The sequence below is a fragment of the Petromyzon marinus genome, chromosome 2 (genome assembly GCF_048934315.1).
Source record: "Petromyzon marinus isolate PM22_M1 ecotype Great Lakes invasive population chromosome 2, UKy_Petmar_22M1.pri1.0, whole genome shotgun sequence".
Taxonomy (NCBI): Eukaryota; Metazoa; Chordata; class Hyperoartia; order Petromyzontiformes; family Petromyzontidae; genus Petromyzon; species Petromyzon marinus.
Genome location: NC_133668.1, coordinates 10,957,265 through 10,970,597, shown reverse-complemented (window position 1 = coordinate 10,970,597; position 13,333 = coordinate 10,957,265). Strand labels below are relative to the sequence as shown.

At 40.8% G+C, this 13,333-nt stretch overlaps 1 protein-coding gene across 4 annotated transcripts in view; it reads right to left on the bottom strand.

Moving 5' to 3' along the window:
• The window catches only part of LOC116947701 (contactin-associated protein-like 2), a 153,975-nt gene that overhangs the window by 15,285 nt on the left and 125,357 nt on the right, over window positions 1-13,333 (bottom strand). For 2 of the 4 annotated variants that reach the window (XR_004403718.2, XR_004403717.2), the window contains exons 16-22: window positions 13,053-13,223; window positions 11,842-12,060; window positions 10,797-11,036; window positions 9,794-10,102; window positions 6,646-6,779; window positions 5,551-5,638; window positions 227-754 (exon numbers count right to left, since the gene is read on the bottom strand). Coding sequence is in view for 1 of the 4 variants with exons in the window: in XM_032963715.2 (XP_032819606.2) it covers window positions 5,551-5,638; window positions 6,646-6,779; window positions 9,794-10,102; window positions 10,797-11,036; window positions 11,842-12,060; window positions 13,053-13,223 (1,161 nt within the window). In the remaining 3 variants the exon portion in view is untranslated. The remainder of the gene's footprint in view (window positions 1-226; window positions 755-5,550; window positions 5,639-6,645; window positions 6,780-9,793; window positions 10,103-10,796; window positions 11,037-11,841; window positions 12,061-13,052; window positions 13,224-13,333) is intronic. The other 2 variants (XR_012945316.1, XM_032963715.2) reach the window with 2 other exon arrangements.

The window sequence follows — 13,333 nt, the reverse complement described above, 5'->3', positions numbered from 1 at the left end:
CGTACGATACTCGAAACGACCGTGAGCTGGTTGTACACTCAGCACAATTTCACATTGCGACTCACGTTTAGCCCGCAGCACGCACGCCACACGCCCAATCGGCACATACACACTCTCTCACACAAAGAGGTCGTGTTACACAATACAGTACAATCAAACAATTCAACGCTCGGCACTACTGGTTACATATCGAAGCAAACAAAAGCACGCATACATACATACATACCGAACTCTTCCGGATGATTAACAGTGAGGAACACGCTCAAGACCTCCCTGTGGAAATGCCTCCAACAAACCAAACAAAGAAATTTAAAAAAAGGGGCTATTGCGGTGCGTAGTCTGTACTTTTATTTACACACAGCCTGTGAACAAAGCAACTGGGTGACTGCTTCTTTCTGAATATGCCTCGTCTAACCACACGAGATAGTTGGTGAAAGAGCCGCGTCGCCGGATTGTCCCTCTCGTGGGATGGCCCGGAGCTCCTCCTGGGCTGTCAATCAAAGAGGCATCGCCCCGCCTTCTCCATCAGGGGGTGCAGTCGTGAATCATGAGCTTGACGGGCGTCAACAACTTCTCTCTTGCTCTCTGTACACCCACCGCCCGACTTGCTTTTGTGGACTCTTCTTTACGATGACGTAAACGAGAATGGATTTACAGAACAACTCATCTTGCCCGCAACCCTATTTTACACACGACTCTGACAAAAAAAACTACTATCCGCGTCCATATGCTTCCCATTCTCTGTAATCTGCATCTGCATTTTTTGTGGGGGGGGGGGAGGGGGTATGCAGACAATGTAGCAGGATCTGTGATGGTCATCCCCCACATAATTGCGGATAAGAGAGGTTCTACTGTAAGATATCACTGTATTTAGGCTAAAGTACAATTTCTTAGCAAATGTTATTTATGCAAATACTGGACTGTGAATATTTTTTTTATTAAATAAGTGTACCTTTTAGAGTGTTATAATTATTTTTTAAAAGGCACACTTGTGCATCGATTCTGCACAAAAGCTATTCGTAGACTGGCTTAAAAGGAAACACATTATCCATTGTATACATGTTGTATTTGTACATTAACATAACGATCAGTTCACAGCTTGAAGGGTATCTATTCATTTTCATTAACTCGCTAATCACAAACTTGGAATAAGCTGAGACACTGCGCCATATTGTTATAACCCTTCAGTAACGTGAAAATCTAAGCCTGTTGTGGGCGTGTGGCACTGTATGCACTCTATGATATGCTGAATGCCAGATAATTTTATTGATATTGCAGGAATTTAACTAAAAAAAACTTCTCTTTTGGATAATATTGGTCGCAAAAGCCTACGTGTCAAACTGCACAATTTAATACTGCTTAATGTTTACTGTCTTTTTGAAACCATTTGCTACATGTGCTGTAGATCATAAAGTAATTTGTGTTGCAGCCATAGTTAAGCTATTACTGGTGAATGTTTAGGTCCGAATGAAGATGACAGTGTTCACCAATTATATCAAGGTATCCTCTCAGCTAATTTGCTATGAGACACAATTGAAGAAAATTTCTGTCAAATCTTACAACGATGTTTTTTTAAATCTGTTAGATGAATGGCATTTTACCAGTTGTAAATCTAAACGTATATATAACCTGTCACAAAACTCTCAATTTTTTTAGCAACGTACTTAATACATAATGCATGAAGTTTACCCAATTAAGTCATTCCGTATGATTGCTTATTTTACGTAACTATATGTGCTGTGAAAAAGGGCCATTGCCAAAAACGTCACATAATATATACTTTTTTTCTTTTAAATGCAATGTTATTGACGAATGTGTTGAGTTATTGTTGTCATGTATGCCTTCAGAGGCGATCATAGAATAAGCTATGACAAACCAAAGATTGCCTAAAACAAAATGTGCAGCATTACTTTTTCAGAAATTTCATGTTTCTCATGTACAGTACTATATTTGCTTTAATTTAGCACATCATTATCTCGATTTACTATAAGTCGAGGGACCAAAATGAGCTATTCCTGTCTTAGACGAGGTGATTAAGTATACAAGTATACAGTATTTTAGACTAAAATAATCTATGTCAACATGACTGGAAATCGTGATGAGACTTTACATCTAAATGTAGGTATATCAGGCTTAGGGCCAATTTGCCTAATGGAAGATCTGGATGTAATGGATCATCATCGATCGGCAGCAGTGCAGGATGCACTCGATTTGTTCCAACCACAACCCAAACAGCACAGTAACAAGATTAGATATTGTCCTGGAATGACTTTCAAAATACATGTACTGCAGACATGTGCAATAGAGTATAGTATGACAAATGCGATATCTTAGAAAAGTATTTTTCTACTTCATAAACAATTGTTCTAAGTAAAATTAAACCTAAGAATAGATATATATGTGAATTGAGCACGCATCTTTGAGCACCAAATTAAAACTGCTAAATCAGCAGAGAAATTGGCATGCAGCACATGCATCATTTTGTAAATTACATAGCTAAACACACAGACAGGATGTACATTAATTATAGACAAAGATATTCAACAAGAAAAAAGCTGCATGGCCACAACAGGCCCAGTAAAGTCTTGCACAACGTCCTTGAGACAGGCAGGTCATGATAAAATTAACCAGTGGAAAGATGAGATTGACAAATTCATTCTTGTCAGCGAACCAAAAAAGGAAACAGCCTACAAGGTTTTTTTTAACGAAATAATTTGTTTGTGTTCTTCCATCTGCAGCACGGTGTGGTGTATCCAAATGCTGCGTAATGAACTGCAGAAAAAATAAAAAAAGTGTAAAATCTTAACGTAATGTTTTCCCATGAAGAGTTTGGTTGAGTATTGTGTGAGGTACAGTTCTTCTACCCTATGATACTGTCCAGTCGATTGTGTGACATACGATCCATGACAGCAAAATGAAAGCTTCATGGGTGAAGAAAACAAACAGCTGCTTCCATCTGCTATCTGTAGCGCCTTGAATGAATCGACACAGGTGCCATGGATGGAATGTAGGTCACAAGTTCACAATTTACACGTAAATGTAAAGCTACTTGTGCTTTATTAGTCCCAAAGAGTTACACACCCTATCAGATGTCGTGTTTAAAGTTTAAACACACTAATGTAGCATGTAAACCATAATACTCGAATTGGGTTAATCACTGGCAATTCTGCCAAAGACCAATCCAGGGAATTTCCATTTAGGATGGAAATAAAGGTTTCTATAAAATGTTGCAAATAAGTTAAATGTCAATGCCTTAAACCTCGAGTAGCATACCTAGGACACACCATTATTATGCGATTGGGAGGACCTCCATGCTGGAGTCTGATATGCAGGCGATTTAAATTACAATCCGTTAAAGACAACCATTTTCAAATGCACAGAGAGAACAACCACATTAATTCACTGGGTGTCAGTTCTTTCAACAACTTTGTATCGTATAACTGAGCAACGATGTTAAGGATAAAATCTAAATATATCAAAAGGGTGAATGTAAAACAAACGCCAGGGTAATTTAATTGCTGGAAATCTTGACATATTGACACTATTAAAATCAATAACCAATTTTTGTTTACGATATAACACTCACATTATGGTTTACAAAACAATCATTAATTACATATTAGGTCTCTAGTATTGGAGAGCACCCAAATCATTTAACACATTTAGCTATCCCTTATTGTGCAATTAAAAAAACTGCCACTTCGATTTCTTCCACACACAATGGGACTTGGCATCACTGGCTCATTCTACGTTTTTTTTTATTGCAGCATCACTACAAAGTTGTGCTATGTGGCATTTTTATATTTTAAAAAAGTCACGTTGGGAGTCGTTGTCTGTTGACATAGGTGTAGCAACATTGGAGGGTAGGGGAGGAAGCTCTACCACAACATTTGGACACGGACATTTGCTGTACTCACTCATTAGCTTACAAATGCCTCATTGGCTACGTGCCTACACCTGGTTGTTGGTAGCGTAGTTGATCACGTTAAGGATGTGCTCACTTAATTACTTCCCATGTTCAGGAGGTTCATAGGATCTTAAACATAAAAAAAAATCAGACATCAGTTATAAAGTTGTCTCAAAGGACACTTCTGTTTGTGGGTTGAAGACAGGGTTTTAAACACTTTAATCCAACAGCCCTTAAAATGTAGCAGAGGCAAATGCACTACTCACAAGTCTATTTCCCCCGATAGCACCGAGTACTTTCACTACCTACCATATATCGAGCACCTAAACTGAATGCAAATTCCCCCAGTGTCTCACGCACAGAATGTGGTTTCAAATGCAATGCAACCTACGACCTTAACATCCATAGCTGGTAGTTAGGATTAGGACTATAAGTCAACCAGCATGTCACCATTACAAAGAAGCTCTGTAATCGATGCTGTCTCTCCATGCCTGTGTAAATCTGTTTTTTTCCGGGACTTTGTTCACTGGACCTGGATCGATGCTGGCTAATGGGTTAGTGTGCCCTGAGCAGGCATATTTAATTTTGCCACTGCTGGCTACGTGCCAGAATGCTCTTTGTATAGTGCGCACTATGGTATTGTGTTTCTGTAATTGCAGGCTGGAAAAGGGAGTAAGTATTATGTTTTTCACCTGCACCCATACCAATGCCTACATCTTGTCATTGCATTGCTTAAAAATAGTGAAGTTCATCATAACAAGTGCTGGAGTTTTGTACAGTTTAGAGTTTTGTACAGTTTCAAGTTGTGTACATATGTGATCATACTACATATAGTACACAAACTTTGCTTGCTTAATTAGATAGTGTTGCTCGCTCAGGAAAATATGGTTTTACTGTATGTGGAGACAAACTGAAGTATACTCTTTGGTTCTTTCGGTAAAGTCACGTAGGTAAATATAACAAAAAATAATCAAATCACGACGTTTAGGAGGCAACACAAGCTTCTGTCTACAGGTGTAACTAGCACAGCAAAATTACTGTAAAGAGAGCTATTTTGTAATAAGAAATTATACTGGTAGGAACGAAGTTGTAAACTGAGTGTACCAGCCTGCAATAGATTAATGTGTCCGTCCGTCCCCTTTCAATACTCTAACGAAGTGAAATCTCGTGCTGTTGGGTGTAAAATCAGCAATAGCCAGCGCAGAGACTTGTCCTACCAGCCCACCCTGCAGGGACCTGTTTGTATAGGGTAAGAGGAGGGAGGAGCCAGGGAGAACGGATGCAGGGTGGGGGTGGGGGTTGTTGGGAGACGCGGATGGTAAAGCTCCGGATGCTGTTCCTACACCACGGATGGGGGGGAGAGAGTGGGATGGGAGGCAACTTTGCACGATTGAAACATTGCAAGTCGGAAGCTTGTGTTGCCTCCGAAACGTCGCGATTTGATTCTTTTGAATTTTTACCTACGTGACTTTACCGAAAGAAACTTCAAATCTAGAAGAAACTGAAGTTTTGCATATGTATGACTTATTATAAATTATGTATCCTTTTAATAAAATACCAAAGAAAATGTTATTCCTGTCAAACAAAAACCTGTAAGCTGCAATAATCAAGCTACAATGTAAGTGACGTAAATGTGGCATTACCTGGTACCTTGCCGAGGAAAAGTGTAGAAGGGTTGAAGTGATTCTGGCCAGCCCATAGATGGCGCTTGACTTGTGGGTAATGATCCAACTGCCACACAGTGAGATAATGACAAGTACACACCTTAAAACAAGTTTAGCTTTTTAAACAACGGTTTTATTAACAACTTCGTTTATCTCACGGTCGAGAAGTACGTCAATGATGCGGCGCCTGCTCCCACATCAACGCTTACTTGAATTAATTTATTACTTTATAAATTAATCTTCAATGTACAACTTTTGTTTGTGTGGAGTGAGGGTGCCCGTAACACGTTCACATGGAGCAGGCGCGCTCGAGACACGTGGCGCCTGCTTCTTGGGGCGAGGCGATTCGAGAGTTTAGGGACCGCAGCGTTTTTTACCTACACAAATATATAAATAATAAGGCGTCGATACAAAATGTAAATTGCTTTAAAGTAGCGAATTAATTGATTAATTGATTTTGATACAGGCATGCATTGTCACCGGATCTGAGTACGTGTGCAAAATTTGGAATTGATTGGACAACAGGAAGTAGACAAAATTTTGATTACAAGATTTGTCCACGACACAGAAATCAAGTTAAGTAAAACCATTGAAAAAGACGTTAAAACTTCACCAAACCGAATACAATGATAACAAATTTTGACTTAAAACTTTCGTGACTGCAGGAATTCATATTCTATGGTTCTTTCGGTAAAGTCACGTAGATAGAAAAAAGATATAACAATAAAATAATAAAAATCAAGTTAATACAAATAATAAAATATCACGATGTTTCGATCGCAACACAAGTGGCTGCTTGTGTTGCGATCGAAACGTGATATTTTTTATTTGTATTCACTTTATTTATTTATTTAGTTTTCTATCTACGTGACTTTACCGAAAGAACCATAGAATAAGAACACTGATAACAAGTTGACAAGAAAGGATAAAAGTGTTGTTGCACTTTCAACATGTCACGGTGTGCATATATGCCAATGAAGAGTTGAATTATTTTAAATAGTTAATTATCATACTGTCCAGTGAACTGTCATTATGTAGATGCTGCGACAGGTGTGAACATGTGCAAGTGTTCACCTGTATGTAGACGAAGCTGTCCTGACGCGTGATGTTCAGGCTGTGTGGCTGCCCATCTGCCATGCTGCGTGGATCAGGATGAATGACTTTGATTCTCTGTCCCCCTTTGCGTGAATATCTGATCTGCAAGCTGCCTGCAGCACACACATTAGTGGATTCACTCCCCCATGAAATGGCGAGCTCTATGGCAGATTATGATTTTTTTTCCCCAATGGCAAAATAGGCCATTCAGATTAGTGTTTAAAATTTTATATTCTGCTGACTGAAGACAGCCTCTTCAACATTTACTGGGCTTTTAAGTTAATTTCTCAATTAAGGAGTCATTCAAATTAACTAACAATAATTGAATTGGTTAAAGCTTAAAAAATATATATTCCTGGGTCTTTCGGTAAAATCATGTACATAGGTTTTTTGTTGTTTACTTTGAACCTATCTATGTGACTTTACCGAAAGACCCAAGCATATGAATTCCTGCAGTCACGAAAGCTATAAGTCCAGACTTACAAAATATGTTTGCATGTTAAATATTTCTACTTTATTAAATAAGCATAATTGGACTGGAGGTTTTCCTCTCCAGGACATTTAAAAAGACACGTCCATCATAGTCTCTCATGGTGGATTTAACATCTATAACCCCATTGTCAAGGGTGGATCAGAAAAAAATGGAAAATCTCATATAATTGTAAACATTTGCACTACTATATTGTCAGATGGTGAAAGGCTCATTGGGAACATTTCCATTCAAGCCACTCAAAAAATATTAAAATGTTCACTCTAAGCATGTAATTACAGGCCATCACAGTATCAACTCTTGAAAATTGCTATTTTACATTAATTGTAAATAATGACACTATGTAACATGTATTTATTTATTTTTGCTGGGTAGTAAGTGTTATTTCCTAATTGATTATGCCTCAAAAGTAGAGAAAATTACTATTATTCACAACAAACTTTGCTTTTGTGACCAGGACAGTGATATTTAGAAATGTACCTATTTTCAGAACATTCCAGATAGATTCAGTGCTTAGTAAACTTGGAGTAACTTCTAGAACATTCTAGAACTTTCCAGTAATATAAATAGTAGTATAAATACAGGGGCCTTAAGCCCACCAGTTCAGTTTAGTTCCAGCTGCCTAAGTGGATACATATCTGCATTTTTCTGAGATGGCATCAAGAGGCTGCAAGCATCCAGCAGACGCATTTTGCTATGTCTGCGGCCAATTTATCAAGACAAGAGCGAAAAAGTACTCTGTGGAAGCATCTGCTAAGATGTGTGAGGCCTACAAGGCATATTTTGGCATGCCTGTCAGGGATCAAGACGAACCCTGGGCACCTCATTTCACCTGGGAGCAATGCAAAAAAACTCTGGAAGGTAAGATGGACAATTGTTGCTCGGAATTCAATGTTATAAAATTTGTTAAAATAAAAAAAATTGTAAAATTTTATCGTTTTAAAATGTTTTACAATTATCAAAGTTATTGAAAAAAGATATCATGTATGAAAAATGTTGCGAGAATCTCTTACACATTAGTCATGGGTGAAATAAATGCATTTTTGTAGGATGGTACAGAGGGGAAAAGAGAGCCACGAAGTTCGCTATCCCAATAATTTGGCGGGAACCCACTGACCACTCAAGCAACTGCTACTTCTGCATGGTGGACCCTTCCAATCGGTGGACTGGCAAGAATGCACCTGCTATCACGTATCCTGACCTTGTTTCATCCATCGACCCGGTGCCACACTGCCATGAGCTTCCCGTACCCACTCCTCCGGGGAGAGAGCAGCTGTCTTTAGTAGACAGCGGCAAGTCAGAGAGCGAGGAATACGTTGTAGATCCAGATGACAATTTCACAGGTGGAGCTGAGGAGAGAAACCCATACTACAACCAAAAAGATCTCAACGACTTGATCAGAGATACTGGTCTCACCAAGTCCAATGTCGAGCTTTTGATGTCTAGGCTCAAGCAGCGGAAGTTGTTGGATGAAAGTATGCAAGTCGCAGATCAGAGGAAGCATCACCAACCTTTTTGCAGCTTCTTCACCCGTCAAGATGGGCTCTGCTTCTGCCAAAATGTGACCAGTCTGAGGCAATCTGAATTGCCTGTAACCAGAATGAGTGGTGCCTCTTCATTGACAGCTCATAGAGGAGCCTCAAAGCCGTGCTGCTCCATAATGGTAACAAGTACCAGTCTATATTCTTAGTTTTTTCGGTAAAGTCACGTTGAAGAGCCATTGGTGGACCCCCAGAAGGTGCTGATGCCACCATTGCACATCAAATTGGGCCTTATGAAACGATTTGTCAGAGCTGTAGATAAGGAGTCGGTAGCCTTCAAGTACCTTCAAGACTTCTTCCCTAAGCTGTCTGAGGCAAAGGTCAAAGCCGGTGTCTTTGTCGGACCACAGATAAATAAGATCCTGGAGTGCAATGAATTCCCCAAGAAGCTCACTAGTAAGGAGAAAGCGGCTTGGGACAGCATTGTCGCAGTGGTTCGTGGCTTCCTGGGCAATCACAAGGTTGAAAACTATGTAGAGCTGGTGGAGACTCTGGTGAAGAACTACGGCACAATGGGCTGTAGGATGTCCCTCAAAGTCCATATCCTTGATGCTCATCTTGATAAATTCAAGGAGAACATGGGAGCGTACTCGGAGGAGCAAGGCGAGCACTTCCACCAGGATATACTGGACTTTGAACACCGCTACCAAAGACAGTATAACGAGAACATGATGGGAGACTACATTTGGGGGCTGATTCGTGAAAGTGATTTACAGTATAATCGTAAATCTCGAAAAACTACTCACTTCTAAATCTTTTGTAGTATTTTTTTGTATTACTAGTATAAATACATGTTAATTTTGATTCATACGTTTTTTTTCTGACTTTATGTGAACGAAAAGATAAAAATTCGCCCGTTTTCTCATTTCAAATAGGAACATTTCAAAATATCACTCTCCTGGTCACAAAAGCAAAGTTTGTTGGGAATAATAGTTATTTTCTATACTTTTTAGGCATAAGCAATTACGAAATAACACTTACTACCCAGGAACAAAAATTGTGTTACATAGTGAATTATCACAGCCACAACAAATTACACAAACAGCTGCAATTATAACAGATCGATGCGATGCCCAGGCCCGGTGGCCGTACTCACCGTTGCTTTGCAGTGTGACCGTTAAGCAGCTCCCTGATTTTGAGCTCACGTGCAGCAGCATTGCCGGTGCCGTTCTGGTGCTGAAGCCAAGCAGCGCCATCTCCCCAGACTCACTGTCACCGGCAGGCTCCCCGAGGCTTACGGGCGCTCTCGGAGATATGAGATCGCCGCTGGGTTCCCTGATTGGCATGTCAGAGGCTCTCTCGAATGGCAAGGTATCTTTGTCACTTCTGGTGGACGCCAAGAGCTTGTGAGGATCCTGGAACTCATACCTCACCCAGGTTCCTCTTTCGAAAAATCCACCAACCTCTGAGAAGTACAATATTAAGGTTATAACAATTCGGATCAAAATGTTTCTCCATACATTGTATTGAGGATGCACCATGCATACTGAACAGTTATGTCAGCATAAAGTGTACTTATATTTGCAGTCATGAAGTATACTTACAACAATGTGCTCGTTTACATCTATAGTTCTTTGTGAATCCACTGCTAGATGAGGGCCTCCCAATGTAATGCGAGTTATTTTATCCGAATTGATTACATTGCTTAGAGTGGGTTGATGAAGGTGGGGATCATATATGTGGGAGCATTGACATCCAGTACAACAATGTATTTCCTGCACTACCCTCTGCTGCCCATCACATAGCTCCACAGCCTATGACATCTGCAATCACCCATCTCATCGGATCTCAAAAGCTAACCAGAATGGAGTCTGAATATTGCTTATATGGGTGACCACATGTGTATGAGGATTTTAATTTGAGGTGATATTTGTTTCAGACATATATTTCTATGAGTCCAGGTCTCCTTGAGCTTCTTGAGGCCCTATTCTTTGCTTGATTTGCTTGTGCCTATGTTGTTGCTTGTTGTATCGCACGATTGTGAGAGATAGTGAAGGCTTGGGGGAGGCTGTCATCCGGCAGTGGATTGATCACGGCTGATGATGATGACAAGTATGCTTCATACGATTCAGTTGACACTGTCCGCCTCATTCGTTTACCGGTGATGCAAAACGGCCCGTCGTAAGGAGATGAGGAACAGTCGCACGAGTAGCCCACCGAGTGCTCCACGCAGCGGCCTCCATTGCGGCACAGTGCCCCATAGCTGCGGCAGTGGCCCGAGCAGCCGGGGTTGACCCCCGGTGTGACCCGCGCCTGTTCCTCCAGGTCCAGCATAACGCTGTTCACTCGCAGCGAACGGACGCAGCCGAGGAAGCCGCTGTCGCCGGACACGGAGGAGCCTATGCAAGACAGAATGCGACACGGTCATCAGATGCACTGCTGAAGACAGCAGTTTGAATCATAGGCAAAGGATATGATTAGAGATTTCATACATATATTTAATTACTGTACTAGTCAAGAACATATGGGTAACTCTACATTGGCTTCCTTTTGGGTATCCATTGACGTGCTTGTGTGTTCTTAGTTTTATCTTCGTAGGCTGCTGGAGAAGGTAATATTCATTACCATCATCAAAATCAACTCTTTCCGCTTTTGCCTGTCCTTCGCAGTCTTTTCCAGGCACCATGTCAGCTCATCAGTCCATGATGTCACATCAGGTATTGTCCATGAGCAAGGCGCGCAAGTCAGTTGTTTAATAATCAAAACGCCTGGCTGCATTTATCTCGAAAATGCTGATGGTGACCACAGTACACTACAACATGTATTAATTCAAGGTAGAATTTTACTCGGAAAGATTCCAGCCAAGTTCAACCTGCAATTGCCACTGGTACTGTATATGACCAGCAATCAAATATGAGCCATATACAATGCACACACGCATACATACATACATGCTTCCACGCAGGTATACAATGCACACACGGTCACAAAGCACAAGTCATGGTTAAAATATGCAAAGTTTCTAAATTATCTGCAAATTACTCAATTTGAATATAAAAGGCAAAGAAATAAAGAGTCCGATTCTAAATAATTGCCCCCTACTGTGAAGACTTGGCAGGACCCTCCTGAAAAGGAGCCGTGAGATTCGGCGAGGCTTTCCCGGGTAAAAACAAGTATTGTAATATAAAGCTGTGCACGAAGTACCGATGTAAAGCTGGCTGTTCAGCTGCAGATGAGCATGGCCACGGCTAGGCACCCACGCCACCTCCCGAGGCAGGCGATCGACGCGCACGCTCGCCTCCTTGAGGCTGCGCTCGACGCTCACTGCGTGCCACTCCTCGTCGTTGAGTGGCTGCCCTGACCGCACGACCATCTCCACCGGCCCGTTCCCAACGTCAAAGCCGAAGCTCACCTCGTACGGCGCTAAAGCAGCAAAACGCCAAAGCAATCACGCATTACACACACATACACACACCACCAGTGGGGGCTGCCCCATCAGTGGAGAGACAACAGCTGGAATTCCGCAAGCATGCAATGCGTGAGTACACAGTGGATGGTATTGTAAGCTGAAAAAATATTACTGTTGAAAACCTTAATTGTGTTCTGGCGGTTCATAATCTTGGAGACTTTTTGTAATGAACGCTAGACACGAAGTGTTGGGCAATTTTGTTATTTGTCATTGGCCGAAAGTGAAGGAAGTAAAATAAAAAAATATATTATTTTTACTCCTTTTTGTGCTGAGCAGATAGAAAATAGATGAAGTCATTTGCACACAGTTTCAACTGTCCCTGCACTGTAAATACTACTTTTTTTAAAAAAATGTAAAACACATTTGCTGATAACAGGCCCAAAATGTCAATCATCCGCAACAAACAGCACGATAAAATTTGCCACAGATAAAGAGATAACATTTTCTGGAGTGAAGTGAGCTTGGATTGAAATGTAAACGATTGCCTTTCACAATTTCTTTTGCATAACAATATAGATTGTTGTGCAATATAAAATGTACAGCTTTCACACAGAAAACAGAAAAATACACCATGGCCGTTTCTCACACATCAAACATTGATTGGATATGTAAGATTTTGTGAAAAGCACATTATAACTGTTATTTATTAAACTAAACAAAACAAGGAAATTATTTTGTATTTTACCAGGTAAGGCCCACTGAGCTCTATAGCTCTTTTTTAGAAGTGACGTGGCCACAAATGATAGCTCAACGAAGTGGCTTATTATGTAGAAATGTATAGCAGCCAAAGACTCAAAATCTGTGTTTCTAAATATGGAGGGAAAAACCAAAGGACCGTGAGAAAAATCCACACGACCACGGAGAGAAAATGCAAACTCCATAAATACAGGTATCAAGGTCGCGATCGAACCCACGACCATGTGAGGTAGTTAACATATCAGCTTACACTTGAGCTGCACTCGTATAAAATCATGAGTCCCCATGTTCTCCAGAAAGACTCCGGATTCAGCCGACGTTTTGAAAAGGAACGTGATGTCGAGGCTCGTCTCGGCATGGACCGGCGGGAAGTGCAAATAGGATCTGTGGGTGCTGAAGGATGCCGCGTTCCAGAAGTGCCCTGCGACAGAACCACACAACAGAGCAGCTCACACAACCGGGTGGGAATAACTGAGGTTTCAAAACCCCAAACAACACAGCTCATTCCAGATGCATTTTGTAAAGGTGACC